We start from the raw sequence: 13,018 nt of genomic DNA, 5'->3' as shown, positions 1-13,018 counted from the left end.
ATCTACCAAATATGCTTTAAGGATAGAGATAAACAACTTGAAGTTATCTCCAAGCTGTTGAGCTATTCATAAGCTGTGAACCCTCTAGGTCCACGCCTGTAAACACACCATGCCATCGGTATCAGTCAATAATTAAGAGTGTGTAACAATAGAAAGATAAATAGCAGTGCCATTTTCATATTGTGAAAGTGTCTGCACCATGCATGCTGTAGTATGGAAATTCAAACTGCAAACATGCAAAATTGCAAAAGAAAAAGGGAGGAATGGTTTTGCAATTTAAATATCGTATGCCACAGTTAAAAGAGCATCCTACAGTATAACGTCCACACAATGGAATAAGAGAATTAGAGAACTGAAGATAAACAAATAATGGCTGGACAAATCAATTTTCTTTTGCATCATAAGACTATACATAGAAAACAAAGATTTCCCAGGGAATCGCTACATGCTATATTCATCTATGCTTCAGCAATAATGAACCAAGTTATCGTAATAGGGAGCAGTCAAGGAGATAAATCCTGCTTCCAATCAAAAATCCAATGGCGAGAGCTGCATCCAACGTATTGTGCTCAACTTTTGTAACTACCAACATATTTTCAACAACGGCCTCCAAGTTGAGTAACACTGGTGAGAATTAATTACTATAAGAGATATGGGGTTCATTTGAAGGCTTTCTGAGAGCTGAGGCTATACTTAGGTCTATTTACAATTCTGTACAGCTTATCATATCCAGCAAGTACTCCAGCCCCAGCAACACCTAGTAGCATGTTCGCTGTGACTCCTCTATACAGTGCTGAAAAACCTTCAACCCGAACAATTTCAACAAACGCTTGCCTGGCGCTATGGTACTTGGCTGATTGTCCAGACGTGAGCATCATTCTCCGCCGTAGAGTGTCAAATGGGTATGCACATACCCCAGAAACAGTGGTGATACTCCAACCCAAGAAGAAGCTAGCAACAAAATTGTCCTGCAATGTTCGGATTATGTTCAGTTCTTAGTTGAACCAGTTTATAAGAACCAAAGTAAAGCAAGGAATTTATAAATACATATTACAGCTCAAAATATATTGTTCAGACAAGTTAATGCTTTTAGCACATAACTCACTGAAATTAAGTGGAGTGACCTTCTCCAATTCCAGCAACGGTTTTGGGTCATTTGATTATTTATTCAAATTAAAAATGTTCGGCAAAAAGAGAAAGTTTCACTAACATAAAAACAGAATCATGTATACAGAAAACTTCGGAGATTTTTATCTCAAACTCCATAGATGACAGAAGAAACAAGTATCTTCATATTAATCATTCTTAATATAAAGCAATCAAATGCCACCAAGAAGAAATTCAAGTACACGTAAGCTTCACTGACCTGAAAAGGTCCAACCAAAACTATAGGTTTCATGGTGTCATAGATCCCAAAATACATTCCACGATAAAGAGTAATTCCCAATATCGAAACCCCAAATCCTCGATAGAGACCTGGCATTCCATCACTTGACAAGGTTTTACGATAAACATCCAATAGCCCATTAAATTGGTGTTTCCCATTGATACGGCACTCCCTAGCATCTGTGGCCAATCTAGTCCTTGCATAATCTAGGTGATAAAGAAACAAAGAAGTGGTAGCTCCTGCAGCACTCCCCGAAGCAACATTTCCAGCAAACCACTTTAAGTAACCATCTTTCTCTTTTGAGCATCCAAACAGGCCTTTGAAGTAGCCTTTAAATGCAAAGTTGAAGGCCTGCATAAATTTAGGATAAAGACATTAATTTTTCTTACGAATTTTTAACACACAAGTTTTCTTAACCTAAAAAACAGGCAAGGCTGAAACCAAACAGTTTGCATATACGCAAATGATTAATGCAAAACGGGTAGAGAGGGATGATTACATAAAAATCTGAATGCACTTTTAAACAAAGGATATTAACTGGGAGTTATTCAAGAATAGAACAATCCAGTGGAAGAAATTGTCCCCAAGGAATCCAAAAAACACTTAATGATTCATTCACTGCAAAATTTAGAACACCTAACTGGAGGCCAATTAAAGAAAATTCCAGATTCTTTAATAATATACTACATGTTTTACCAACATGAAACAATTAGCAGTGTTATAATTTCATTCATTAAAGAAAAGTGTACCAGAGCTTTCCAAATACTACAAAAACAGAAACAACACCATAAACTAATATTATAGTACCTTTCTATTGAAAAAAGGAAGTAAAAGCATACCTGTGTGGGGAAATATCTTATAACGTTGGCCTGATTACCCCTCCAGAAGGACAAGACACCTTCCTCCCTGTAGACCCTCTTGAAGCAATTACCAACACCCCCATAAGGTCTTTGAAGCTGTCCTCTCTTCACTAACTCTCCTTGGTTCTGCAGCAAAAGCTTCACTCTCTCAATCGGTGCAGCAGCAGATTTTGCTGTTATAGCTGCAGTCCCTCCTAGGACGAAATCTACTGAGAACTTCTCTGACTTTTTCGCCATAGCAGACCCTTCCCCCCTTTGTGGTTTCAGCCCTGAGAAAACACAAGCACACATCATAACTACACATGTATAGCTTTCTACTTTCTCGGTCAATTCTACGTAAATGTAGAATTGAAGAAAAGGAATAAGAAATTCCTTAAACTGTGGTGGCATAGTGACTTGATACTCCAAAACTGAAAGGTGGCAAATATCTCAAGCAGAAGAAACAAGTGAATTGTCTGCTTTGAAGTGTAATCAACATCCAATACAAAGAAAATGGATCTCTTCACTGCACCAAGAAACTAAGACAAGGTAACACAAAGGAGGGTCGTAATACGATTGGAGAGCATATAGGATATTAGATCTCCTGAGGACAGCGTTCAAACACTAGTACGGCCAATTCTACGTAAATGCTTTTTCATCTCATAACATGGTGGAATCAATAGTGTATGTACACTTAGAAATTTGAGGGGTTGCTAATTGAATCTAAAATCTTTAAAAAATAATAGGAACACGTGTAAATCAACAAAAGTGCAATCAACGATTATATTTGTAAAAGTCGACAGAATCGAAACATTAGCATTGGAAAGCTCCAAATTTCAAGGTTTTCAGCATCGTTGGGGAAAATTGAAACCAAAATTGCATTCCTACTCCAACATTAGAAGAAATCAGATAACAAACAGATTGCAAAAGATCTCAAGCCCGACGCCCCGAGTTTATCTAGAGTTTTACTAAATACTAAAAAACAGATCGCAAACTATCTAAAGCTGACGCCATTTCAACAATACAGCTATGTAATTAGCTTATTCCTCCGTTACTCAGAAACAATAAAATTTGTTTGCGAAACTCACGAGCGAAATCAAATAGCTACACAAATCCATTAGTAACACTTCATATCCTAATCCAATTAGCAGATTCACCATTGAAAAATCCATCAATTATTACCGGAAGAACATCCATGATTTCGTAAAATAGAAGCTTAAAATCAGAATTGAAAAAACTGCATATACATGAACAGGAACACAAAATACAAATTGAAAAGCAATATGGAAGGAGAGGATTTTTACTTGGGGCAAAGGGCCTGCGAAGTAGATTCTGTTCGTCGATTCTTCAAGCTTCAAATTTTGTGCGTTTTTCCAGTTTTGCATTATCTTTTGATTCTTTGTGGTTTTGTCATATAAAAACAAATGGAGAATGAAAAATGAAAAATGAAAAATAAAATAAAAAGTGTACACTTATTTTATTGCTCGAATTCGCGCCTCATTTCAATATTTCTTGGATATTTTATTATTATTTTATTTAAAAGATAATGTCGATGACATAACATCGTGTACTAATCACTTAAAAATTCCCATTTTCATCTTTTTTTTAAAAAAAAATCGTGGTTTTGAATCTTTTGATGAATTTAATGATATTGAATTCTGAGAATGTTGTTATTTAGCTGGATATATTGGATTTGAAATTTAATTTTGAAACTATACTAGGATTAGTCTCGTCATTTTCGTAACAAAATTATTTTTGAATAATGTCGGATCAATTTAGTTTCGGATAATACTCTCTCTATATACAATTAATTCACATAACTTTCCTTCACTAACACATCTCACTCACATTGGCTCTCACTCACATTGGTAAGGGAGTATTAAGCAACTGTGTATTGGGTTGTTTATAGCTCGTAGTCTCTCTATAATTATAAACTAATTAATTACATAATTTATTTTTAATTTAACTAATTTTACTTTATTAATTTCGAGTTATTAGCAAAACTTGTACACATTAATTTGTAATTATAGAAAATTTATGAATACATCCAAGAGTTAACTATTAAAATTATGGAGTATATACGATTAGTTTATCCACCATGAAAGAATGATAAAGTGAAATAGTCAAGATATTAAATATTGCCAACTTAATAAATAGGTGGAAGAAGTGTGCTATTACAATCACTTCTTCATTTGAGAAAAAAATAACAAAACCATGTACTGTTCAATTACAGTACCATCTCAACATACAGCAATACAGTTTCTTGAAATATATATTCAATATAAATATCATCACTCATTTAGATATATTAAGATTGTTGAGACACTAGTGACTGCAGATGAAACCTTGCTCTCGCGGCAGCCAAAATAGATTCTTCGTTTCGCAATTCTTTCATAGCTGCCACAGCAGTGATATAAGCTGCCCTTGCATCTTCCAGTTCCTGCATATCCATTTCATCATCCTGCAAAATTATATGAGAAGATTATCGTTGATATGGCAGAAATCGGCATCATAATTCATAACCTACAGACATAGCGACTCAAATCGCTAATGTGGGAGAGAGTAAAACAGAAAGCAACACGAGTGCATCTAAAGTGCTGTAAGAAGAAACTTAGTTTCTAGTTCAAAGTTCATAGTGATGATTGACTTACACTTTCATGATTCTGATCAATAGGATAGAGGAAGTCGACCTCATAGTCTCCAGGAGAAATGGCTGAATCGTTCCTTGTCAAGCCTTCGATTAATAACATAAAAGATGATATCTCCCCTTGCACCTTGTCTAAATCTTCCTGGAGCCTCTCCACTTTCTTGATGGAAGTCATTGCCTCCCATTGTAACTTCTCCAAAGCTGCTTGTTTGTCGGCAAGCTTAACCTGCGAAAAGAAATTTCCCCCCAGAATTCAAAAATAAAAGAACAAAAAATCAATTTTGTTACAGAAGATTCAGAGTGAGAAAGAGGGATATTGAGAGCAAGCATGCTACAGGCATATCACATTTTATGATGTTAACCTAATCGCACTCAACTTCCATGAAGAAGCTCGAGTTAAATAGAAATCAAGAAGTTGGTATTTATCATGGGAAGGATGAAGTATCATTATATGCTGCTAATTTTCTTCATTCTTTCAATTCCATATATATGATTGAAAATTACTAGAGGTATACAGTAATCTGATGAATATCGTGAAGCCAGAAAGAAGAGAGAGTGTAGGGTTAATGAACAGCCATCCAAGACACCATAACGAAAGATAATTTGGAAAACCAGTTCCAATAAATAAACTCAGCAAGGTTCAGAACACAATAATATACTATATCTGTTAACAGTAACTTTATAACTTATAACAAAGGCCATACCTTTGCATCAGAAAGCTGGAGTTGAGTGGACTTAAGTAGTGAGTCCTTTTCTGCAGCCTCACTTTTAAGTTCCTCATATTTGGTCTGAACTGAAGCCATCTCATTCTTTACATGTTCCGCTGATTCCAAAAGTTCATCTTTTTCTGATAACTGCCTCTTTAGATCCTCTACTTGGTCCCTCAATGCCACCAGTTCTTCTCTATCCTTTTCAGAGAGCATCGACCTTGAGGAAACTGATAAGTCTTCCGTGTCTTGGCTGTTGGCTGCATTCCTGTCTCCCTGGTCCCTGGGTTTTTTTGTAGGAAGACTCTGCAACATATATAAACACCAGCAAATAATTTATTCTTTAGGCGAAATCATAGTCAATAAGGAAAAAATGTGCAGAAGATCTAAGTTCACTTCCAGAAATAGTTAGATACTGAATCTCAGAAGTTTCTTATGTTTATTCAAGCACTGAAGTCCATCAGAATAGTGGAAAACCTTGTTGTTCTTTTTCGGTAGAAGCCAAAAGAAAAATAGATATTACTACTGTTTTTTCTATTTTCTTTCCAGTATTTCTTTTCATCTTTTTCCTTTAAATTTTTCCCTCCACTCTTTATTTTTTCCTTTTATCTTCCCTGAATGTTTTTTCTCCAGATTTTTATCTTGTTCTTCTTATTTCTTTTATCTCTTCCAACTGTGCCTGTAGCAGCCAATAGCACTGTCAAAACTACTTTGCTAGCATCTAAACAACTACAAACTCAACATTTTGTTACTTTCTTTTTTCTTTATTTCCTTTATATGTTCTTGTTTTTGGTGGTTCATTCCTTCCTTTGCTAGTTTTCCCCCCATTTCCATTTTTACGGGAGATATGGCATCTGCACCACCTCAGCTTCGAGGAGTATAAGAGTTTCATAGTCGTCACATCTTAACAAATACTAGGAGTACTAAATAAGGATACCAACCACCGAGCATCTACATCCAAAAAGCTATGTCTTAAACAACACCAACCATCTAGCATCAAGAAGTATAGTTTGGATATAAAATGATACCAATAAATCAGTCATTCCATAACAAAGTACTAGTATGGAGTAGTATATAAGTTAAGTCATAACTCTTCTTGCCACGAAAAGCACTGCATCGAAAACTAAGAAGTCTCCCACACCACATTGCCTACCCCAACACGGATGCAGTAAAAGGGTCGAAGCTGCTAAAATCACACTGATAACAAATTCACAGAGACATGAGTACTAACTACTAAGTAGCTGGTTTTATACAGAATATGAAAAGATGCTCATATAGATTCCACTTAGTTAAGCAACCAAATAATTTTAGCTAATTCACTGAGACATGAGTACTAAGTAGCTGGATTTTCCAAAATATGAATGGATTCTCATATAGATTCCACTTACTTAGTTAAGCAACCTACTAATTTTAGCTAATACAGTCAAACAAACTTCCATTTTGTGGGTAAGTATTTGGAAATTCATACTGTTCAAACTTAATACATACTGAATTTGAAATTGCTTCAATTTACAAGCAATTCAATTAGCAAATTCAACAAAAGGCACAGCTACTGCAAGTACACACACACACAGTAGAGTGGGAGTATTTCACCTTTTTATAGAGGGCTTCTCTAGAAGGCCTCTTTGTGTAGACCACAGAACCCCGCCGTGTAAACGATGAATTCGATTTCTGATCCTACCGTTGCAAAAAAAACATCAAATTAGCAACAACAACACCAAAAAAAGAGGAACAAAGTGAAATAGGCGTGGTTTGTTACAATTAGCGACTGGACGAGAGGGACCATCTCCACGAGGTCGTTGAAGAGCACCGGATCGACGCCTCCGGTGGCGGAGGAGGCGGCTGCGGCGGCGGAGAGAGAGGAGAAGGTGCGGCTGAGGTCGTCGCCGGAGAGCCATGACTTGGGGTCCGCGCCGAAACCAGTGGTGTCGTGCAAATCCAACAAATGCTGCGGCTGAGATTCGTACATCCTCCCCTCCATTGATTTCGAAATGGAGATCGATCGATCAGTTGAATTTCCTCTCGCTTCAAGCAGAAGATGAAGCTCAGAACTTTGAAAGCGAAGGCTTTAATTTTGAATTTCTTTTTTGGGGCTAAAAATCTTTAACCAAAATAATTTATCCACCGCGGGAATATTTTATTTATAGTATATATTTTTTGAATATACCATCACTTAAACTTTAAAATATTTGGTATTATTAATTACATCATTAATTGGTAAAGATTTTCCTTTTCAATCATGAGATATCAATTGGTATTAATTGAATAGTCGGATTGTAATATTGTATTTAATTATCTGTTAGAGAAAAATATATATTTTTAATTGGAGAAACAGCATGACAGATTTGAGATACATGGATTTTTCAAAATAGAGAAATGAACGGAGACTCAAGTTAACACATATTTCCCGTCCACAAAAGATGTCACATGATGCAAATTAAATATTCAATGTTTTTATCCTCAAGCTGTGTGTGGTTTTATTTAGTTCCATCATAAGGAAACCTCTTTGAAGCATTATATTAAACACATTATAAGCAAAAGTATATTCTTTCAATGTTCGTAATTTTCAAAGGTTCAATTCATGTACGTGTATTGTGAATGAGTTTCTCAATTTGTAAACACTCATATAGGGAGAAAAGTCGAAGAATTTGGTGAAAGGGGACTCAGAGCAGCAGCGTGGAGGTTAGAACTTCGCCGGAGACTCGCTGGGAGTGCACAATGCTCCGAACAGCTGCCGTTTCACGCAACAGCAGCAACCACCCGCCCGGGCCACTTCTTCAAGGCGTAAGGAGTCCAGAAAGTGCAGATTTTATGTCACCCGGCCGGGTGATTTTTTAGCTTCAAAATCCACCGGGCCGGGTAGAGTAATTTTAACGCAAATCAGCAGTTTTCTTGCGGCAGTTTCTTTTTCCGGACTGCTGGGGCGGTTTGCTTTGGGGGAAAAGAAAGGAGAATGAATTGTAGAGACGGATTCGGGGGGTAGCAATTTCATTCACAAGAATTGAGAATTCAATTGGAGTGATTGGTAGGCGGCGAATCTGGAAGAAGGGGAAAAGAGGAGTTTAACTTTGGAAGAAAGCAATTTGGAGGAATAAGTGCCGTAGGTGCTTGGGAGATTATTAAAACAATTCATCGTCAATTTCTCCATGGTTTCTATGGTTTTACATCTCTTTTTCATACTTCCTAGTTCAATAATGTTTGGCTAAAAATCTAGTGTTGCTCCAAACATGTAATCGGATAATTTGTTCGTGTGATTTATTCTATGTTCTTCTTTATCTTATGATCGTCGTTATCACATTTTTATTGCTTGAATCTACTACTTTTGGTGCATCTCTTAATTCTTATTTAAATGTCTCTTCAACTTTGAATAAGATCGATCTTTGTGGTAATGAATTATCAATTAGAATTGTTTAGATGATAATTTGATAATGGATTTCATGTGCTAATAGTAATTGATCTTTGAGTCTCGCGCATCCGTAGGATTCGTAGATTAATGGATGTTAGTTTATAGAATATGTGTTCAACTATTCTTAAACTATTGTATGTCAAGCATGTTCAATGCTAGCATCGTGAATTGATTTTTGTAGTCCCGTAATTCATAAGGTAGAATTGAATATTAGAATAAATCACTGTTTTATCCGTGAATGTTTGGAGTAGCAATCTCTTCTCTTGATTCGTCTTGCTCGTTTATTTCTTTTAATTGTTTTTGCATGATCTTGAAATCAAAATCTTCAAACAAAATTACTTTTTATTATGTGTTTTGTTTGCTTTAGAATTAAATAATCTTTGTCTTCCCTGTGGATCGACACTCGAAGTACTACATTCGACGTTGTATTCTTGCAGTATCGTTGTAATATTAGAGTTATTTTAATTAAACTTGCGTGAACCTACACTTGATATTTGAACTCGAAAATTACACATCATCACACTTGTGGGACGACACGATATTTTAGAAAGTTTTATTTTGTGTGTTAAGTGAAAAGAGAAAATATAATAGTTATATTATTATGAGAGAGACCTTTTTCTAAAAATGAAAATGTGACATTTTTAATGGGACAAATTAAAAATGAAAGTGAGATATTATTTATGAGACGGAGGGAGTACGATAATTAAAATTGGTCAATTTCTTATTAATATCTTAACTTTTAAAAATATCGACTTTATCATAATTTTGATATTTTTTAATTATTACATTGCCAAATATCATGTCATTCACAATCTTCATTTTTATGTGTAGTACTACGCCTTTAGCAATTTTTCTTGCATTGTAAGTCAATCTTTAGACACTATAGTAGAAAAATGTCTAAAGACAACTATACATAAAAAATAGTACTAGTATAGATTTTTTTTGCTATGAGGCAATTGAAAATCCAAGCTATGATATACTCCCTCCGTCCCTTATTAGGAGTCACTCTTTGACCGGGCACAGGTTTTAAGAAATGTAAAGAAAAATTGGTTGAAAAAAGTTAGTGGAATGTGGGACCCATTTTTTTATATTGGTTTTATAATAAAATGTGAGTGAATTGAGTTAGTAGAATGTGGGACCTACTTACTATTTATGGTAAAAATGAAGTGTGACTCTTAATTGGGGACGGACCGAAATGGAAAAGTGTGACTCTTAATGGGGGACGGAGGGAGTAATCAATTAATTTTTAAAGTGCGACACTGATTATAAATCGATCAAATTTAGTGATTTATCGAGAATTTTTTTTATTGTTTATGATATACTAGTAAGTAGTGACATTAAAATTAATATAGCACTGTACTAAACAGAAAGTACATTTTTGGAAATGATTATATTATATCGTAAAATGTTTGGTGAGCTATTGCTTCAAGATATAATCAATATTTGACTAGTGTGGCATCACATCACATTCAATTTTATTAAGAAATTAAGGCTTTAGTTTGATTTGAACTATAGGCCATCCATCACTATTTTTAACAAATGGAGTAGTACAATAGTGTTAATTAAGTTAATATTTCAAAATCACTTGAATTTAAATTTTGATAGTTGTTTCCCATAATGCTTGTGTGAAATATCCTACCATTACTTTAATTGTATAATAGAGCCCAAATAATTAGATTTAATGGTTTCTTTCTTGCAAGCCCAACAAATGTTGCTGTTGGGCTTGCTTGGTCATATTATAATTAGTCTTCATCAAATAAATTAGTTATTTGCAATGTATCCTTGTTTAATTTGTATTCACAAAGTGATTCAAATTATATCTCTGTCACATAACATTAAGATATCTTATATACAACATAAGAAAAACTAGTTAAATCACACTTAACATTATAAAATGTGAATTACTAATCTGAGTTTAATCTATTTTTTGGTAAAGACTAATCTAGATTAATTTGAATAAACATGAGTATATAAATTCTAAATGAGTTTGAATAGTTGAACTTTTTCATATTTGTATAAGTTTGAGAAGAGAACATACAATAAATTAATCTTTTATAAATTATAAATGGATTTTAAGATAATATTTTCCAAACTTATATGCTTAGTTACTTCTTGACAGGGTACTAGAAGTGCAGTGCAGGTTTGTACTGTGATATGTGTCACTCGATCTAACAGGTCCAGAGGATTCGACTAGACTTCAGGAGCTAGAAGATCGTGGAACTATCAGAAAGGGGTCGTTGGGTGCACTCTGTCCCTTCAAAAACCCCAACCCACTATACTACAACTAGCACAGGGAAGTAAAGGATCGATCCCACGAGGAAGCAGGTGTTACGAAACTGCATTTGAGGATGTTTTGGAAAGGAAAGGGGTTGGCTGCTGCCACGCAATTTTTGTGGGTCGAGAACTTAAAACTACTGGGTCTGAGAGATAAGCGAAACTTTACTCTACCTATTGGGTCTAATAGATCAGGAGAACTTTACTCTACCTACTCGGTCTAAAGGATCAGAAGAACTTTACTCTACCTATTGGGTCTAAGAAACGAAAGCGTACAGAACATACATGACTCAGAGAAAGTGAGATATTTTTAAGTTCTAAGACAGCTGGGGTAAACTTAACTAGACAGACTTTCCTAATTTGGGCAAATAAGCATAAAGCGAAAAGCAAGACAAATTTCCTTAAACTACCAGGGTCTGGAAAAGCATGCAGAAAAGTAAAAGAGACAAAGTAGATCGTACTGACAGGTCTAGCAGATATGCAGAAAAAGTAAAGTACATGCAGAAAAGTACTGACATAAAGCAGATCTGGTTCTAACTACCAACAACTTCATCTTCTTCGGGAATCAAACGAGAATAGCAGATAAAACAGAGTTTTAAACACCATGAAAACAGAGCAAACTTTAGATCTAGACTTAAAACGAGAAATTAAAGCATAAACTAACAGATCTACGCTACTGGACCTAAAGGATGCAGAAACAGAAAGTAAATAGCCATAATCATACATAACGTAAACATTAAGCACCAAATATGCGAAACTCCAACTCCGAAACACCAAGATTCAACAAATCCAAACATCTTCATATGCAAATTCCCAACCTCCAACAACAAACACAGATCTCAGCTCCAAACATCCAACAACAAACAAGAACGAAAGCTAAAAACAAGAGATGAACATAAACTCAGAGATATTCGACCAAAAGCAAACATAAACTTCCATAATAACTATAAATAAGTCTGAATCCAGCAGATCAAAGTAAGAAGCTAGAGTTGCGAAACTTAAAAATCAACAAGGTACTAAACGAAAGCAAATGAAATTGTTTCTTCGCCTCCACAAGGCGGTGTTACACAGCAAAATAACAACGATGACGATGAGAACCACAGTGGCCAGAATCCTCCATGTCCAAGCGCGCAGCAGTCGAAGATAAAAATTTGAAGTGGAGAACTAGAACTAGAGCTAGGAGAGCGTAGATGTGGCTGTTCACGGATTCGCTTCTTCTTCAAGGTTGAGCTCTTTATATATGTGAGGCTCTGATCCCTAGGGTATCCCCTCTGGTGATTTTACGCTCATGCCCTTGAGTAAGAATCTTTAAAATAATTTGCTCTCGCTCCATTCTGCTCCTGTCGCCAACTTTTGATTCTCCCAGGTCTGAACGACGACTTCTGATTTTTGCTTCAATTTCATCTCTTTTGCATCTGTCAGGTCAGGTAACAACAACTCCTGGGTCCGACAGATTTACTACGCACCTGAACTCAATAACGCACATTAGCGCCCCAAATGCACAGAATTTTAACCCTAAACCGATGCATGAAACGAGCCTTATCAAACTGCTCACACTTAAACCATACTTGCCCTCAAGTATGAAGACAAGAAAAAGGAATAAGGCACGTTTCAATGCATGGTTTCCCTTTAACCGACTCTACTAAAAAAAAGAAAAAGACTCAGACTACTAGACCTAGACGCTAAGGACTTAGACAAAGAAAACAGATAAAAACACATATCAACACATAAACATATAATTGCATAAACTGGTTTATT

General features: G+C 35.4%; 2 protein-coding genes across 3 annotated transcripts; both read right to left on the bottom strand.

Annotated features, from left to right (window-relative positions):
• Window positions 1-336: 336 nt before the first annotated feature.
• Window positions 337-3,671, bottom strand: ER-ANT1 (endoplasmic reticulum-adenine nucleotide transporter 1). Of its 2 annotated transcripts, XM_048117441.2 has the most exons (4): window positions 3,531-3,671; window positions 2,227-2,516; window positions 1,367-1,738; window positions 337-968 (listed from the first exon to the last, which is right to left on the bottom strand). In XM_048117441.2, exons 2-4 carry the CDS (start codon window positions 2,482-2,484, stop codon window positions 660-662), a joined length of 939 nt encoding a protein of 312 aa, XP_047973398.1. In that variant the 5' UTR covers window positions 2,485-2,516; window positions 3,531-3,671; the 3' UTR covers window positions 337-659. The 2 variants fall into 2 exon arrangements, with proteins under 2 accessions (XP_047973398.1, XP_088925482.1); XM_089069356.1 differs by lacking the exon at window positions 3,531-3,671 and having other exon boundaries at window positions 2,227-2,556.
• A 684-nt stretch (window positions 3,672-4,355) lies between these two features.
• On the bottom strand, window positions 4,356-7,673 carry MPB2C (movement protein binding protein 2C). The gene is made up of 5 exons (XM_048118566.2): window positions 7,340-7,673; window positions 7,174-7,257; window positions 5,578-5,886; window positions 4,878-5,099; window positions 4,356-4,687 (listed from the first exon to the last, which is right to left on the bottom strand). Exons 1-5 carry the CDS (start codon window positions 7,559-7,561, stop codon window positions 4,535-4,537), a joined length of 990 nt encoding a protein of 329 aa, XP_047974523.1. The 5' UTR covers window positions 7,562-7,673; the 3' UTR covers window positions 4,356-4,534.
• Window positions 7,674-13,018: the final 5,345 nt, after the last annotated feature.

The sequence above is a fragment of the Salvia hispanica genome, chromosome 3 (assembly GCF_029641045.1).
Source record: "Salvia hispanica isolate PSC_SH4W2 chromosome 3, Shi_PSC_v1, whole genome shotgun sequence".
NCBI classification, from domain to species: domain Eukaryota; kingdom Viridiplantae; phylum Streptophyta; class Magnoliopsida; order Lamiales; family Lamiaceae; genus Salvia; species Salvia hispanica.
Note: the sequence above shows the minus strand (reverse complement) of the source record. Positions and strands in the feature narration are given on the sequence as shown.

Bases quoted from the DNA above. Each gene is read 5' to 3' on its own strand.
- ER-ANT1 (XM_089069356.1), bottom strand. From the start codon at position 2,541: ATGATGTGTGCTTGTGTTTTCTCAGGGCTGAAACCACAAAGGGGGGAA. The intron at 1,739-2,226 runs GTATGCTTTTAC...AAATTTATGCAG, and splicing joins TAAGATATTTCCCCACACAG to GCCTTCAACTTTGCATTTAA. The intron at 969-1,366 runs GTCAGTGAAGCT...CGAACATTGCAG, and splicing joins TTTTGGTTGGACCTTTTCAG to GACAATTTTGTTGCTAGCTT.
- MPB2C (XM_048118566.2), bottom strand. From the start codon at position 7,561: ATGGAGGGGAGGATGTACGAATCTCAGCCGCAGCATTTGTTGGATTTG. The intron at 7,258-7,339 runs GTAACAAACCAC...TTGCAACGGTAG, and splicing joins CTCTCGTCCAGTCGCTAATT to GATCAGAAATCGAATTCATC. The intron at 5,100-5,577 runs GTATGGCCTTTG...TTCTTTTCGCAG, and splicing joins TCCAGCTTTCTGATGCAAAG to GTTAAGCTTGCCGACAAACA.